Source organism: Phalacrocorax carbo, chromosome Z, assembly GCF_963921805.1.
Source record: "Phalacrocorax carbo chromosome Z, bPhaCar2.1, whole genome shotgun sequence".
In the NCBI taxonomy this organism is placed as follows: Eukaryota; Metazoa; Chordata; class Aves; order Suliformes; family Phalacrocoracidae; genus Phalacrocorax; species Phalacrocorax carbo.
In genome coordinates this window covers 68360756-68379260 of record NC_087548.1, presented here as the reverse complement: position 1 = coordinate 68379260, position 18505 = coordinate 68360756, and the positions used below count along the sequence as shown (strand labels likewise).

General features: G+C 46.1%; 1 protein-coding gene across 1 annotated transcript; it reads right to left on the bottom strand.

The window, feature by feature from the left end:
• Positions 1-9117: 9117 nt before the first annotated feature.
• Positions 9118-17507, bottom strand: TMED7 (transmembrane p24 trafficking protein 7). Its single transcript, XM_064439644.1, has 3 exons — positions 17145-17507; positions 14284-14529; positions 9118-12070 (listed from the first exon to the last, which is right to left on the bottom strand). The coding sequence occupies exons 1-3, from the start codon at positions 17322-17324 to the stop codon at positions 11834-11836; spliced, it is 663 nt and encodes a 220-aa protein (XP_064295714.1). The 5' UTR covers positions 17325-17507; the 3' UTR covers positions 9118-11833.
• Positions 17508-18505: the final 998 nt, after the last annotated feature.

Here is an 18505-nt window from a genome sequence, read left to right as displayed (position 1 = left end):
CAGTGATTTGGGTGATTTGGGGCTCTCATCCCTTTCTCAAATCTTGCATCCCCTTGCGGTTCGGGGTGAGAGGATGGATGCTGGAGCACCAGGAGGAAGGCTGACACACAGCCAAAGTCCGTGGGGGAGTGCGGCACAGCTTGGGAACAGCCAATTGGCTGTCTCTTCCCCTATGGGCCTGACCTCCACAACATCCTTCATCATGTCCCAGCAGCAGGGCCGCTGTCCAAGGAGCTCTTCCCCTGCAGCCGTTCGCCCACAGGTGTGCTCTCACAACTGGGCATCGGCCACTGAAGTTAGCTTCAGCTCCTTAGTTAGCTTCAGTCTTTTACTAGGAAAAAACATAAACTGTGAGGCAGCAGTCAGCCCAAAAGGGCCAGCAAAAGGGAGCCTGGGGTTTTCAGTAGATGCAGGCAGTCTAGAGCTGGCCCTTGGCGTCTTCTCACAGATGTCATCTTGGCCCCCCCCTAAGATAGTAGCTAGTCTGATACACACCACCTGAACTTTAATCTTACTAAGGGCAGCTCATTGACACCAGCTATCTGTATTTTCATATAAAGCTGAAAAGAATAAATTCTGGAAGTTAAAGGGATCTTTCTGAAGGTTGTTCTTCCACAGGGATGGGGAGAGCAGGATCTGTGGCTCCTCTGCCAGAAACCACACACAGCTGCTCCACCTCATTCCACCCACAGACTTCTTGGAGCTGAGGAAAAGCCTTTCCCTGGAGAGGCTGGGCTCTGCTGCCTGGGCAGTTGCATCCTTTGGAGTCTCTTGATCAGCAGCAGAGCTTTTACCCACTAGCAGCTTTGTGGAACGAAAGCATGGAGGGGCCTTGCTCTCATGTCCTCCTGAGCAGCAGTCATAGCACTGGCAGTGCCCAAGTTGTCGCCAGGAGGACCTGCAGTCTCCTGCGGTGCAGAACCGTCCCCAGCCCTCTTCCTGGATCACCCTGGCACCAGGTGTGACATCCTGACTTGCCCCTGCTCCACACCACAAATGTGTGGTACCCACACAGTGTAGACACAGCACTGAACAGATGTTTCAGGAGGGAGACCAGGGCCACTGCCAGATGGCACGGAGCACCGGAGATCGCAATGGGCAAAGAAACCCCGGAAGAATGAGACCTTGCTCCTAAGGTGCCTGCTCTAGTATCCCCACTAGACCATGTTTTAGGTCCCTATGGGGAGGTGGGTGCTGAGTCCTGCCCCCTCCCTGCCTGTGGAGGGGCAACACAAGAGCTGACACAAAGTCACAAAGTGTGGGAGCTGACACAAAGTTGACCAGGCAAAGGGTCAGAAAAAGAAGGCTATCTCCTCAGCTGGAATACTGAAACATCCCTGATAAGCTCAGCTGAAATCTCCTTGATGGGGAGTAGCTGGCATGACAAAGAGACCCTGATGAGTGCAGGATATAGAAACTGTGATAACAAACTGACCTTCCCTGAAAACAGGAGTCAGCAACAACTATTCCAGGAACTGGTGTCCTATGACCACTTATCTATCTACACCAAAAAGGCAGAAAAAGTAACTTCTTGCCTACCCAAAAAGAGCTTCCCTGCAAGAGCTTCTCTGCAAGCGCTTCTCTGCATGAGCTCTCCTGGACAGACTGAACCCTTGCCAGGAACGCCTGGCTGACTCCAGACTCTGTGATGTGGATCATCTTTGATGTAAGACTTGTTCTGTTGTCAACTAGGCCCACTCCTGGTGAGTGGGGAGTGGTCTGGTGAGTGTCATACCAGTAATAACTCATGTAATATATTTATAGGTGTATGCATAATTCAATGTTCATAAGTATATACTTTCTTTTCTAGTGATAATTTTGCAGTAACTTGTGGCATATATTTGTATTTATATATATTTCTTTTCACTACTAGTAGTTTTGTGGTAATTTTTAATGAAGACATTTTCAGAAATGCAGTTGTCCATGTGCTTGCGTATTGCATAATCCTGAGAAGCCCATGGTCAGAATCTTTACACACCCACAGGTTGGGTCACCCTCACAGTTGGTGACAAATGCTCCTTCAGACTTCTCTCTGTGGGCAAGGGGGGTGACCCACCTGGTTGGAGACCCTCACCCAGGGCTGGCCAGTTACAAGCCATGACATCTCTGCAACTCCTGGCATTGCACAGGGAAAGGTGGAGGCATCATCCAGTGTTGGCAGTCCACGCTGACTGGTTCCACCACACTCCCCCTCACAGGAGGCCTCTGCAAGGCATCAGGAGTGGGGAGGAGACATACAGCCATGGGCACGTGTTGCAGGCGATCAAGCTAGAGCGGCAAGGAAATGGAAAAGATGAAAATAAGAAACGGTATTTTCTTTTTTCTCCTGATGCCGTGTGCCTGCAGGGATGGAAGGCCTGCTGTGACATCACCAAGTGGTGGAGGGTGATGTCACCAACCGGTGGACTGTGACATCGGTGAGCAATAGACTGACCTCATGTTACTTGCTGCTTATCTTTGGGCGCCGGCAAAGCCTGGCCCAGCCTGGTGCGTGCCTGGACTCCTGCTGAGTGTGCCCGCGAGGTCTGGAGGGTGGAGCAAGGCTTCTCCTGGTGCTGTGTGGTGCTTTGGGGGCTGCCGTCAGCAGCTCTCTGTGCCTGTCCCAGAGCCATCCTGTGTTTCCCTGGCCCTGCCTTGTTCGGGCAGCTGGGCACTGCAGGGCAAGCTTGCAGCAGGAGAGGTCAGCTGTGTGGGGAAATGTACCCCGGAGCGGCTGTGGGGTGGACAACGGGGCTCAGGGAGCTGGGAGGGTGTCCTTCTCGAGGGGCCTGGGCATTTCTTCCTCCCCTCCACTTCCCGGGACAGTGAGTGAGCATGCCCTCTCTCCATTTTGCAGTGCACAACACCCACCACTTGCGGTACCAGCAAGAGGAAGCAGCTCCTCGTCCTCAGCACTCCTCAGCTTGCTGTAGAGCACAGAGAGCATGGGCACCGAGAGCAAGTGGAGCTGCCCTATCTGCCATAATGATCAAGAGGACATTGCCTACATGTCACCTTGCTTCCACCAATTTTGCCTAGGCTGCACATTGTGCTGGGCATGGCAGAAGCCAAACTGCCCCCTGTGCAGGTCAGTGGCAATGGCTATCTTCTTCTCACTGCAATTGGATGATTATTTGATGTTTGATGTCCCAGGCCCCAGCAGGACGAGCAGGGGGCTGCAGGGCCAGTGCCCAGGGCTGAGGTGGGTGGCTTTCATCCTGAGGTCTGGGTGGACTTTTTCAAGAGCCACCCAGATAACATCAGGCCCCTGCTGCCGTGGCTGCAAAGGGAGCTCAGGGTGCTCTTCGAGGAACAGTGGTGGGCAGTGGCTGCAGGAGAGGGCACCATGCTGGCCTACCTGTGCCTCTGGGGGCTGGATGAGGTGTTGGTGCAGAACCTGCAGAACTGCCTGCAAGAACACACGCAGACCTTCGTCTGCCAGCTTGTTGCTGCTGCCATGCACCTGTGCAGCAGGGAGATGCGCTGGCACCTGGGCCAGCAGGACCCCTGCACTGCCAGGGAGGAGGATGATGGCTCTGCCGCCAGCCTCAGCCCCAGCGCCTCCCAGGGGGGGACTTCTGCCCCACACCTGGCCTCCTCCAGCAGCCCCGCAGGCCCTGACAATGTGGAGGAACATCCCAGCATGTTGGAGACTGCCCTCCATGGGGGTTCTGGCTGCCCCCCATCTGCGCTGGTCCCTGCCAAGCAGGAGGAGCCCCAGGTGGAGCTGGGGGAGGCAGCAGCAGCAGGTCCCTCTGCCCAGGGCTGCAGCCGCAGCCCCTCTGCCCCCGGCCGGGGCAGGGACCGCATGCCTGGGGGATGCGGCACCCCCCAAAGAGGAGGGCACCCGGTCCCCAGGACTCTCCACAGCCCTGCAAGAAGCCGCGCCGCTGGTGGCACTAGCAGGGCTTCATCAACCCTTCATTCAAGAAAAAGGGAATAAATTCCTATTTCCCTGACTCAGTCTCTGGGTGCTGCTTTCTCCCCCTTCCCCTGGTGCCTTTCCCTGCACCCCACCATGGGTGGCACCAGCCTGCTGGGGGGCACTGCCACAGGCCCCTGGAGCCCAGGGCCATGTTGAAGGATTTGCTCCTCCCACAGCAAATCCTGCTGCAGCTGTGCACCCACAGAGCGGGCGGGGGGGGAACCTGGTTTTGCCGCAGGTCTGATGTCCTCAGCCTGCATCCAGTCCCTCTCTCTGAGCAGCTGCTGACACTTCTGCTCTGTTCTGGTTTTCTGCACTGTCTGATGTCGGCCAGGGCAACCTCGCTACAGGGAGGGCTGTGAAGGAGACACAGACAACAGGCGGGGGCATCTGAGCCAGAGGCAAGCCTTGGGGCAGCAGTATTTGGCAGGTACAGAGTGATTTCTGCCAGTGCAAGCCTTTACCAAGAAAAACAATTCCTTCAGCTTCCACCACATGCAGGCCAGAACTTCACTTCTTGTTTGTCCAACAAAGAAGATGCACTTACCCTGTGCATTCATGTTCTCCTAAAATCCCCCAGTTACAGTACGAGGAGGGCTTTGGTAGGAAAGTGTCCTATCAGTACTAGCGCTGGGAGAAGGTACAACATTGGTTGGGTTGGGCTGGGTTAAGGTGCTCCTCTTTGAGGAGTTGGAATTAATCAGCAGCCACCTGCTCTTCCCTGGGGCATCCCTGGGGTGCAGCACTGTCCTCAGACAGGTTTTTCACTGCTGTCTGCTGTCCTTTCAATGGTGTTTTAGCTTCCATGACTACAGCTCAAGGCTTGTGCTAGGCACTGTGCAAGAGTTTTGAACCATCATCAGTCACCATGGCCTGTGAGTCACCTGATGATCTATGTCCCTGCAGGCACCAGCGAAGCACTCGAAAGCAATCTGCTGCATCTCCCCTCTCCTCTCCCCTGGCTTCTTTGAGCCTTCATTCCCACTTCCAAGTGATTTAATCCATGGTACCAGTCATGTGGGGCTGTGCGTGCTGAAAGCATAAGCAAGAACAAGTTTGAGAATTGTTATGTTTTGCAAGTCGGGTAGGAGGGTTGCAATGCTGTCCTGGGATCTGGAAGTTAAGGGTGAGTTGAAACAGCTTTGCTCCATAGCCCGACTCAAGTATTGCCTTGGAGTCCCTTTCCCAAGCTTACGAAGGGACTTGAGACAGAAGGATTTGCCCTCTTCTGGTCCACTGCCTTGTCTGTAAAACATTAAAAAGAACATTTCTTGCTTCAAAAACACGTCAGAGGAGCTAATGTTTGCCATGTGGAAATGAAATACCCATTCAAATGCACCTGTTTCCTTTTGCCATCTGACACCACCATCAGGGTGTCCAAGTCTGGGTGTTTAGTATCTTTGCATCAACCTGCAGACTTGCTGCATCATGTGAAAACCATCCTTCATCTACATCTTTCTGAGGCATCTTGAGATCCAGGGCTTGTCTCTGCTTTGCCCCTACTATTGGGGGAATCTGAGACAAGGAACAGCACCCGCTATAGAGCTTCCTTGCTTTCACCACAGAACAGTTGTGGGGACAGCCTCAAGGCAAGAACTGAGGGGCAAATCTCCTATGCATTGCTGCGTAGGGTCTGGTATTTGCAGCACAGTTCCAATGAGTTACCTGAGAGCCTGAGTTTTGGGGGCGTGATGGTTCTGAGTCTTTCAGAACTCCCTTGCTTCCACTTTCTTTTCTAACACTGACCTTTGTTTCAGATCTGCTAAGGATTTTCTCATGGGCTGCTGCCTGGGGGACGGTCATTGAGACTTGAGAGCTTGTATTTTGTGACAGGCCATTCTTTTGCTATGGAGTGCTGGAGGCACCCTCTGTAGTGGCTGGAGGATGTTCCTTGAGCCCTTCTGGAGTAAAAGCCCATTTCATGGTTGGTGCATCTGCAGGAGATGAGATTTAGTGATCCAGGTAATCCCTGGTTTTGCCTTGCCATGTTCTTTGGAGTTCAGTGGGAGTGGATGGCGCCGTGTGCCACGACAAGGGCAGATCCTCTGGAGAGACCAGGGCCCACAGAGGAGGCATGGCCAGATGGCCCCAGTACCAGGACAGTCCCAGTCTCCTGGGGTTTTCATTGACTTCAGAACTACTTTTAGTCTAAGCTTCTTGGGAATTTGGGCTATATCGGTATGCACCATAGGTATGGCAAGGATGGAGGGGTTTGTCATTATCATTATCGCTATTGGAGTATGGCAAAAGCTCTTCTGGGCTTTCTCTGTCTAAATCTCTAAACATCCCAAGACAGTGAGAGCATCGAGCGAGAGTTTGTATTCACCAAGCACAGATCTCCTTACTACAGTTCAGTGTTTGGTTTGTCGGTCAATGGAAATGACAGGAAGAAATACGGTTCCTGCGGTGAGTTCTGGCTGTTGAAATTCTCATATCACAGCAAGGCACCCTGATTTCAGGACAGCCACAAGTGTTTTCCTCTTCTGCTGAGTGCAGTGGGTGTAGGACTTTCACTGCATACACACTCAGCTTTCAGCTCTTGGGGTTTTACAGTATAACTAAGGGAAAGTTTGGGGGCTTGATTATTCCTAGGTGCAAGTATAGGAATCTATAGGAAGGTGTTTTCAAAAAAGAAATTCTGGCAAGATAAAACTTCATTGTGATGTATTGTTTCAGACGCCTGGTCATGTGCTCCATTCCAGTGTATTGTGAAGAATAACAGCTCTTAACAGAAACTAAATTGTAAGCCTTAAGACTGAGGCACGTCACGTACTCTGTCTGAACATTATTTTCCAGTGCTTTTAAATATCATTATTGTATTTTGAAATGCCATTCTGGGTTTGTGTCAGTGGGATTAAAGGACGGTTTGATGTGAGGCAGAGTATTTCACAGCCACAGCTCTTCCTGGTTGTTACCATACTCTATTCTTCACGTTCCCTTTCCGTAACAGCCTACTGTTCCTCCAATGTCCATCTGCTCTTTGATGAACATTTTTTCTAATTTCCCTTGTGGCAGCTTTCACTGAATTCCTCATTCCAGGTGTGCCAGTATGTGTTAGAGAGAGTGGATTCTGCTGTGAATTATGGCTGCTCTCTGCAGACTGTGCTGCAGACCCATGCTGGGGGCAGCAGCCACCAAAGGCCACCCACGCCCCAGGACAGGGAGCACCTCTTGTCCACAGATAGTAAGCTGGGCACTCCTTAAGCCTCCCACACCCAGGACAATGGCTCCTCTCCATGCTCCGTCCTCTCTATCCTCCCTCCCTCCTTCCCTTTCCTCCTCCCCCACTTTTTCTCTTCCCCCTCTCCCTTCTACCTCTCTTTCCCCCTTTCTCTGTCCCTATTGAGACACTTCCTTGACACCCTGTGCTATCGTGTTCTCTAAACACCTGAGCAAAAGGCAGTGCCATGCAAAAGAAGTCGTCTCATGTCAATTAGTTCACATTTCCAAAGCCTTTTCCCTCATGTTTGAATTCTTACAGAAAGAAAATGATGCTCCTCAGTTCTTGATATCTTGCATGTCAGCAAAAGCATCAACATACTTTCCTTTTGGTAATTTACAATGAAATTTCATTCAGAGTAAGCAAGAACAAATCTGCTGTCCTTAGCATCAGGAAAACATGTGTGTGGAATTTTAGGAAAGAATGCCCAAGACAGAGAGGAAGTGATCCCATCCCTAACAAGAAGTTTCTTGCTTTAAACCGGGAATACTCCACCAAGTGGAGAGCTCTTGACTACGCAGCTCATCGCTGGCCATGCCCCGTCACAAATGGCTGGCAGGAGGCTGTGATGACCTTCCTGTGAGAGCACACCAAAACACATTCTGCTATGAAATGTGCTCCTGAACAACGCAGGCTTTTGAAGGGATGGCATCCTGCTGTGCCACATCTCATTCCCTGCACTCCGAGCTGGACAGTGTCTTGCAGTGAGAGATAGAAGCTATGAAAATATTCAGGAAGTCCTGTTCAATGGCCTCTATCGACAACCAAAAACACAGTTAGCAGCAGTGGATGTTCCTATCAAGACTAGTTTCTGCACTCTGGTAAAATCACAGCACAGATGACTGACTCATCAGCAGAGGACTCTGCATCTTGAAAACATGATGGAAACAAGGATACAGCATAACCCATGTCACTCCTTTGAACACCAGCAAAACAGCCTGTCATGCCAAGAAACTTAAAACATGGATGCACAAGGCAGTCAATCTGCTTTAAATCACCATGTTGCACATCAGTGATGCTGACCAGAGCACCTGCACGTGTGTTCGTGTTCTTATCAGCAGGTTGGGGGGAAGGCGTGAGTGAGTCATATCAACTGGCTTAAAAGTATCATAATGTAAAAACCACCTTATGGTTACAAAAGATCTCGCCCTGAGGTTTGTAACAAGGACTTTTTAATACAAATAATGAACCTTTTGAGAGCTGCTACTGTTGGGCAACCAGAGTATTTCCCAATATGAGTTGTCACTTCCCCTCACATCTCTCCATCAAGATCAGCAGCATCCTCACTATGCACACACCATAACCTTGCTTTTCTGGAACTTGATTTGACAACCGTAGAAGTCATGGGGAGGAATGGGAGAGAAAGACTTTACATCTATCTCAGTTAGGGCCTGTGTTAAACTCCTGGTTTCATCTCACCCCAGAGGACTGCTCCTCCACTGAGCTATACAGAAAAAGGAGTTTAATCTGTTTTTAACAAGAAATCAAGTGATGTTGGAAGATCACTTCAAGATTAATATCCCAATCACACATTTAGTTACTAATTAATACTTGAAGTTTATACCCCATCATTAGAAAACACTAATTGGATGCACCTGTCTAGCTTATCCCATATTAACAGAATTAATGAGAAAAGATGCTGCAGGTCCCAAATCATTCCTGGCATCTGTAGCCAGACACTTTGAATTCCACTCCAACAGGAACAGATTTGTTAATATTACTGCCTACACTGCTAATGTACTGAGCAAAGAGCCAGTAACCCCACTATCTTGCTGAAATTTGTTTTTCCAGTGCCCTGAAAGCACAGTTAATTATGACCAGCAGTGAACTGGTACACTTCTTGATGTACAGCAATAGAAGTAATGATCAAGTGCCAGGTAGCAGATTCACTGTAATGTGTTAAAACACAAGTTGACTAGTCAAATCATTATTCAAAGCTTTTTTGAGGCTAATGCTCCCCACCTGCACGTGCAAACAAAACAATCAGACCACATTCATATATTAATTTTTATTTTCCCATACAATATTCACAGGGTCTGCTTTTTGTCTTTTTCAAACTAAACTTTTATCCCCCCCTCCCAAACTAAAACAAGAACTGACATTTCAGGACATGAAGAGTTCTGTAAACATAAAACATCCAAGGAAAAGCTGAAACCCAGGGCCTTTAGCAATTAAAAACACAGTTATATCCCCTTTAACGCAGGGCGTTTACTTGTGTATCACACCGTTAGCCAAACTACTCTTTTCATATATTAAAAAGATGCAGCTTTAACCAAAATTCACAATGCATTTCTTCATCCACTGCATGGTAGCATGTGTTTTATTATATCCTATTCAGTCACTTATTTTAAAAACTATATACAGCTGTGTTTAAACATGTGTATTTGTGCCATGTTTTTAATAACACAAAAATAAAGGCATTTTTAAGCTGTTGCTGCATACTACGCAGCAGAACACCAGAGGATTGGTTCAGACACCTAACTTCGATGCAAAAGTTAGGTCTGCTAAACCTCTGCAGTGGGAGTAATATTGAGCTGAACAGTCCCGCTCCACACACTCAAACATTATGAAAGCATAAAGAGACATGTGATGGCCAACCGTTATCTGTTTTATCCCATTGTTTACCAATTTTGACAGCACACAGAATAACTCAGTGGAAAAAACCCCAATGTGTTTCAATCTTTAAAACAAATGCTTTTGTTGTGATTAAAGCTACACAAGTGATATTAAAACTCCAGAAGGTAACAGTGGACACTATCAAAACTAAATCATGTTTTCATCCAACACTTGCACCCGAAGTGTACCACTTGCCTCATTATTGTGTGCAATGCAGCACAAAAAGTACTGAATATCAGTTGCTGAAACACAAGAATAAAGCATATAGGTACAATCAAGAATACTGTGTGCAGGCACAGATTTGTATCATAAGAAGAAAGCGCTATTTTTTTTGTTGTCTGGTCTTCGTGAGTCTAGCATCTGGGAAGCTTGCATCCCACAATGGGACTGCAGTAATTAAAATTCAGTACAGAATAGAAAAACATAATATATAATCCTGCATTTTACATACATTAAGCTTTTTAGTACCCCCCCAACTTTTAAAATATTTTTTGAGCTGTTTAAGGTTTTTCTTCAGTTTCCAAAAGAGCAGCTGTTCAGTTCACAACAGAGAGTAGGTGCACTGTTGGGTTTTTTTTTTTTCAGTCACCACAAGATTTAAAAGTCATCTTAGATCAATTCTTCAGACTGCTCAAGCATCACCTGTACATGTAATTTCAAATTTTTGCTAGAAATAATAGGGGCCATTAATAAGGGATTAGCATTCTTTCTCTGCTTCCTGAAAACTTGTTTAAGAAGCATGTTTTGAATTAGCCAGTAATATATGTGACAAATTTTTTCAACTTAGTTTAGTTTGTGTGCACTTAAGAGTTTTTCAGTCTACTTATTCCTCCAGAGCCATTTGAAGGAGTTTAGCCTTATTATGACCAGCTCAATTCAAGCTACTTATAGGGACATGCATCGACTACCTTCCACATCCAAATAAAACAAGACTTTACAGTACATAAGCTACTAAAGACATGAGCAGTGGAAAGAATGTAACTATAACTCTACCAAAAAGATAACCTGAAATATTTAAAACATTTCCTGACCACTAGCAAAAAACAGTGGCAATTAGATGCACAAGGCCATCAAGTATCAGTGCACTACACACAGGGAAGTAAAATTTACAGCACTCGTGCAATGCAGTATCAATATCAAATTGGCCTCTTAATAAGAAAACAATTTAGTAAAGATCCTTTAAATGTGCCTAAAATAAAACATAACCTCGTCCAGTGCTGGTGCTGTGCTGCTTAACAAACCAAGCTACTTCTGGTCTTAAATACAAAAAGCAGCAGCAGCGAGTAAGAGCACAGAAACCCTACAGTTTCAATGACAAAGTTACAAGATTCCCTATTTTACTGCATGTTTTTAAAATAAACTTGGAGATTTGGGTTATTGAATACAGAAACTGGATTTCCTGAGTAGTCTCAGATTATAATTTTTTCAGTGAAAAAAACATTGTAAAAGAGGAAATGCATTTATTTTAATATAGAAGAATGTATGTTTAAGGAAACATACTCAAGTACAAAACTTAGCAAGTTTTGAAGGTGGAGACTTATCAGGCTGATGGAGAATTTGCACTATGTATTGTCACACTTGCAACGATTTTACAAATAAGCAAGGGGTATCACTGGATTATTTTTTTAACAGCAAATCAAAGCAGTGCACTATGGTTAACCACATTTGCCTTTTTATAATCCAATATATTCAACCTGAAAATTAAAATAAAATAAAATTTTCATAAGTATTGGCTCTCATGTCAGACACTAGGCTGTTGGGTTACTTTGAAGTGTATACTGCAGATGGCTAATCTTATTGGTAACAATCAAACTCAGTTTGGATTAAAATCAGTAGAAATGAAGAGAGGCCTGTCGCTGCCATATATTTAATACAGGAATCAGGAAAAAACTTATTCCAAAGTATTTTTAAAATATTTAAAATCATGTGTCCCTTTCATAACATTTTGGGTATGCTTTGTGATTTTTAAGGGATGAGGGGTAGACACATCTGAATGTTGCATATATCAGATCCTTTGCTCCTGCAATTAACTGGAGAACAGTAATTTTTACAGATGAGTAGCACACAATGACCTGAAGCACTACCACTACCAGTTATGATCCAACACGGGTTGTTGTGGTTCTTTTATCTGAGAAGAAGCTTTTGAGGAGAAATACCTGCCCAATACTAACGACAAGAAGAATGATTGCTTCCCCTATTGACCAGTAGGCCACCCTCGTGTTTAAATCCTCTGCTCTGCTGCGGCCCTGCGCTTCCCTCAAGCGGAAGTGAGTCTGATAATCGATGACAGACTTCAAAGCTTCATGAATTGAAACACACGCAGACTCCATCTAGAGAAGCAAACAAATACACACCACTGAATTAAGATCTGTTCCAGTGCTTTTTCTTCAAAGTTTTGATATTTAAAATTAGGATTCATGTAACTTCGTAAGTTAAGGATTAACTCAGTCCATTGTCAGACTGAAATACTGTAAATCTAGTAAAATTTAATTTATATTGATCCAACTCTATACACAGGAATGCAATAGGCTATTAAAACCAGAAGCATGTAAAACTGCAGATCTAATAAAGGGCAACAGGCGCTGAGAATGACTAAACAAATCTTAAGTCCACGTGTATTTGGGATCAAAATGAACATTTGAAACACTTATGAAATGTCAGTCATCTCCCATTTGTTAATTCCACACATACCAGGAAAACAAACAGTTGCTTATAATATAACATTAAGATCCCCAGAGTATATATTAAATGCATCTGTGTTTCACAAGTATGGCATTCTTCATTGCATAGTTCTCACTTGTTGTAAAGCATCCTAAAAATCTACATTACTGAACTCAACAGGTTCTTTAGGCAAGTGACCCTCCTCTTAGTCATGTACATAAAAAACGGTTAGAGAAAGGACAATTCTGTTACCTTTCAGTATTCCTGAATGCTCCATAACATAATCATATAACAAATACTTCATGAATTGCCCAACTTTGTGTCATTTTTCATTAAAAAAAATTAAAAATACCAGTTTTCCAAGCTCTAGATAATTTTTCACATAAATACTTTCCACTTTCAGTTTATCTTCAGTACCTCTCACTGTATTTTGATCACTAAAACACTTAACTTCTAGTTGCAGTTTGTTTTTCTGTTTTATGGCTTAAAATCAGTATTTCCTGAAGATCAAACAGCACGGCCTGTTACAGAAGGAAATGTTTAACACCCTGATAGGACCACTCTCAGTTACTTATATCAGTGTCTAACTGTCTTTTCAAGTCGATGACTTTCAAGAGAGGTGTCTGAACAAGTCTAAGATATTCTTCTCAACAAAATTCAGGAAGAGGTTTTCCAAACTAAGTTCTGTCATTGGTCTCACTCATAAGTTATAGAGCTCTCCTAGTCTGCACATGGGATTTAAACACAAACTCACTCTGGCTTTAGGGATTTACCTTTTACTGTCCCTCTGAAAGGCTGCCCAAATTTTGTCATGCTACAAACCTCAAGAAAACTGCAACAAGAACCTTCTTATCAAAGATGTGTTGTACTCTGAAAATTAGCTTTCCATTTCCCAGATACCTTAGTTGCATTATGTATGCTACAACCCTGTGATAAAACTATTTTTTAATGTATCTTCTCCCACAGGCTGCAAGGGGCTGCAGAGATGCTAGATCCAGGAACCACATGTTCTACATTCTCAAAATCTCTCTGCTGATGCCAAGATAACAGAAGAAAAACCAGACAGAACACACAGACTGAAAAAAATGAAGACTAAAGTAAGGAAAAGAGATGGAATGATACAGGATCAAGAATGAGAATACAGAACAAGGCAGAGCAGAAGAGTGACAAGAACAAAGAGGTAAGAGGTGTAGCTGAATTAACAGCAAGTCATCTACTCATTACAGATCTCACCTACTGCACACTTAGGTGAGGTAAATTCAAGTGAGACTGGCATTTGGGAAGCAGTGTTCACACTGTTGAGTCCAGACTAGCAAAACAGCAACCATATCCAGCATTCTTTAATAGTTGTTTAAAGCGAGGTTTGCTGATGGTTATAAGGTAAGAACATTACTTTCTTCTCCATTTTAAAGATGGCAGTCACATGAGAGGTCAGCTTAAGCTCTCCCCCAGAAAAGACTCTACTGTTTTAAATATAAAAACAATTCCCAAAGTTTCTCCAAAGTTTGGAAATTTTGATCCATTGATATTTATATGTTGTGAAATCCACACTTCTAGAGGAGCAGAACCATGGCATTAAAAGGAAGTTCCTTTTAACAACAACAACAAAAAACATAAGAAAGAAGACAGTGGCCTAGCGTTTATGGTTTAAATGACTACCCTAATTCTCTCTTTAGCTCTTCGTGATTCCTTCCCAGCTCTGATCTGTGTTCTATAAACCCTATCTTCAGAAAGAAACCTTATTTGTAGTAATCCAGATTATTTTAAACGCTCCAGCTCCAATACATTCATTTTCAAAAGCGATATAGATATCTAATGCAGTTCAACTTGAAAATATATTGCCTCCACCTAGCAGCTGCTGTCAAACACAGTCGCATTTTACCTGGGTAAGTGCAGTTACTCTGTTCTCACTAGGAAACAGTGGTGGATCTTCTCCAACCTGGAAATCAAAGTACACAGTTTTGTGTGTGAAAGTAGAGAATTCGTTGCTGAAGCAGAATTTGTATGTTCCATTTCTGGATGCAGTAAATGTGAAGCTATCGTATTGTTTCTTCATCTCTTTGTACAATACAGTGCCATCGGGATCTTCCAACCGACAGTCAACATCATAATGACCTCCGGTGATCACCTGAAAATGAAAACCAAGAAATGTCCTTTTAACAAAACAGATGTTTATAAACTTCTAAGAAGTATGATTTGTCAAGTGGCACTGCAGAATTTTTTTGCTTTAACAAATGTTTTAAAATAAAGGATTAATTGAAAATCTTTCAGAGCAAGTCTGCAAAATTATTTTCCTACAGAAGACATTCAAAACAGGTTCAGCACATGTAATGTCAACTATATTTTCAAACCCTTCACGAGAGGAATTTTAGTTCCTTTGTTATGATAGGGCAGCAAAGAGGTTACTGTAATAAATCAACCATTTGCTGCATTCACAAGTTTTCCATGGAGTTGATTCAGCCAGAGGAGATTGCTAAAAGGGAATAAGATGGCTCCTTTCCGTATGGCCAACAGAGCATAACTACCCTATTAGCTCAAGCTGCTTTAGGCTGCAGGAATGGCATTCGACCAGTAGAACAGGTACATCAACCTGGCAGGTCTTCACGTGTGCTTGTGTACACAGCAGTGTTCTGGGGGTCTGCTGCCTCCCTCCTGCAGCTAGACACAGCATTTCTTCCCAAAACCAGCACATCTGGATAATGTCTGCAAGTGACTTGAAACTTCACGATTGTCTCAAGGTTTTTTTCAGGCTTTGATTATTGTTGGCCTATAGCATATCGCTCTGTAGACTAGCTATCCCACCTCTACAGAAAGACTAATTGGTAGCTTAAGTATTCATAACTTGGGTGCTCTGATGACTCTAAAGCTAGTAGTTTTACACTTAATCCTTGCTCCAAACTTTTTGCTTTTAAGAAAAAGCCTGGTGAAGGAGGAAGAGACTTATATCTAAAGACATGCCCCTCATATGTGTGCAGAAATCACTTAAATATTTTAGGATCCGAGTATCTGCCCTTCAGTTCACAGAGTATTATTTAAACTCACATCACTTTATTTAGGTATCAAGTTATTAAAACGATAATGTTAATGGTACAACTGAAATAACACGAGATCTGGGCAGTAGCTGCTCCGTAAGCAGGAAGTTTAAAAAATATTCAGTTGGCAAGCAGTAGCTCCACAGTTTCCCCAAAAATGTGTTGACAGGATACAAAAAGCAAAAAAAAATCTGGATGCCTGGATCTCTGGATGTCTCTGCCTGGATGTCTGCATCTACTCGGGATTTTCCTACAGAAATGCTTACCTGCGTGGACAGAAAAACAAAAATAAGATTTTTCTATGATGAAACGATGGCTCATTTTTGAAGTATGATCTCAAATTTGACAGGGGTTTGCTTTTTAGCAGTTACATGGAAGTCATTCACATTTAGTTATACCAACACTGTGACAGGGCCAGTTTACATATACATGGTAAAGATTTGCCAGAGCTTTAAATTTCACCTAAGATTCCTTCCCTCTTGAAACATGCAGCCAAAGGACATACACACAGCACTTCAGTCTACCAGCAGTTGGTCAAGTCCAGACTTTACTTTTAACAATGCTACTCCTGTTCTGGTCACCAACAAAAGGGACAACAGAAGGCTTATCTCTCCAGCAACCTCCAACGATATACACTTCAAAACAGGAGGAGGAAATACTGCACAGAAGACTTTAATAAAGTAACAAGCAGGAAGAAGAGACGTTTGGGTAGGGGAAAAGATACAGAAAGAACTAGAATACGTACGACAGAGTAACAAGGACCGAAATTTGGCAGCAATGCTCCCAAATCACAAAAGGTGGACCAGCAGCCGGGGGAGAAAAAAAACAACATGGAAGTTCAACCCAGAAGGTCAGACCATAAAAGTACCTAGCCCCATCAAAAGCCCCCAAAAGTAGCTGTGATTTCCATCACCAAGGATGATTTCTCTCTTATGCTGCTGCTGTACTTCATCAGCTGAAGTGACAGACTGCAAGGTTCAAACTCTGCTGATATACTCAAAGGCACCAAAACTGTCAGGGCTGTTTGCTCTATACACCCTGAAGCTGCACAGCACACCATCACACCGGCTGATGTTCAAAGTGTAGAGAAACTGGGAAAAGCATGAAAAACTGTGCAGCCTCACTACGTGCACACTAACCACAGATGTGGTTATCCGAGATGTCAGCTGCTTGCACGTTTTATTTTTTGTAGGAATCCTGCCCTGCTTTACGCACGGGACACTTTGCTGGTACTGCACGCCTGTTGCACCGCTTTCTTAACGTTTGCTACGTGACACCCGCTTGAACCATACTCTGAAATACGCAGCATTAGCTCCTTAAGCTGTACCACGCTCATCACACAAATGCTTCACAAACCGCAAGGAAATTGTTTTCGCGGCATCTGCCTGAGCGGGGACACTTGCGGTGTTCTCCACGCTCCTGAGGAGGGTAGAAGGCACCGGCGGTTCTCCGGGCCAGATTTATATCTGTTCCTTAGCTCCGGGCCAGGCTCCCGCCTGCCTCGGCTCCAAGGGCCGCGCTGAGCCGGGCGCTGCTCCCAACGAACGGCTCGGCGCCGCGCAGGGATCCAGAGCAGCCGAGAGCCTGCCCAGCCAGCACGGGGCCCCGGCCGCGGCTCCCAGGGCCCCAGCTCCGCCGGCCCGGCCCAGCCAGCGCGGCCCAGCCAGGCCCGGCCCGGGTCAGCGCTTCCCCACGAGCCCCGCCGGGCTACCTGGAACTCGAGGGTGCACTTGGTGCCCTGGGCGATCTCCTCGTAGAAGCACTGCTTGGCGTTGTCGGGCAGCTCGAAGGTGATCTCAGAGGCCCGCGCGGCCCAGGCCGCCAGCGCCAGCAGGAGCCACGGCGGCAGCCGCCCGCAGGGCCCGGCGGCCTGGGAGCCCCGCAGCGGCATCGCCCGGGGCCGGGAGGGAGGCGAAGCGAGGCGAGGCGAGGCAGGGGAGACGCAGAGCCGGCCGTGCGCGGAGGGGCCGCGGCCGCCCGGGGAGAGGAGGGCGGCAGGGCCAACGGGAGGCGGTGGCGCCGGCGTGGCGGAGGGGCCGAGCGGAGAAGCCAGGCGGAAGCACTCGCGCAGGGCGGCACCGCCTTCCGGGAGCGCTTCCGGGTGAGCGCTCCCCGTTGCCGCGGGCGAGGGGGGGCGCACCGCTCCGCAGGGACAGCGGCGGGGTGCTCACGGCGGCGGCTCCGGGTTCTGCGCCTGCAGATACTCGGTTGTTTTTACAAAGTAAAGCAGGTTCAAAAGAAGAAATTAAAGATAACCTCCACCCTTATCTTAAGTTATGTGGTAATTCAGGCAGAGTAGGAAAAAGAAAACTCGGGTCCAACCTCCCAGGCGGGAGAACGAACCGCGGGTGGAATGAGCCTAGCCCGTTCTGGGGTAGGTCTGACCTCCCGTTTGCTCCCCTGAAAAAGGGAGCTAACCTGCCTGAAGCACCTCATGCTAAGGGATGCTGCTTCGTCATCCTCTGGCCTCAGCAAGGTGACTCCCAAGTTTGCTTGTGGGGCATGTGAGTTTTGTTCTTAGCACTGTATGAGAACCGTCTGATGAAGGACTGCTGATTTCACAGGACAGAGATACCCAAAATTCTGTTGAAGGCTCTGACGAATTTGTAGGTGTGGATTAAAGAGAGATGGCAGATGTCTTACCAAGTATCCACCCCATCTCTGAGGGTGACATTATCCACCTACAGTTAACTCTCAGAGCTCTGCTGTTTTCATTTAAACACACTGATTTTACTTCAGATTGTGTTTAAGCATTGGCTGACAGCTGAGACAGCGCCAAACCGGAGTCTGCACCTGTGCTATAGGAGGCAGATACAGCCATTTTATTTAAATCGGTGTCTACAGGCTTGTAGGACCTGTGTGCCTGTGTAGAGTGTTCCCAGTCTCTTCTCCTTCGCATGGCAAGAAATACACTTCAGGAACACTCATTCTCTGATTTTTTTGCAGCAGCTGAAGCGATCCTGTACAGCTTACGGTTTCCTGGTTTGTTCTTTCCAGCTATTTTCTTGAAGCCTCGCTAAACAGGCAAAATCAAGCTTATCTAAGCAACGACAGTTGGAAACCTGTAACCAA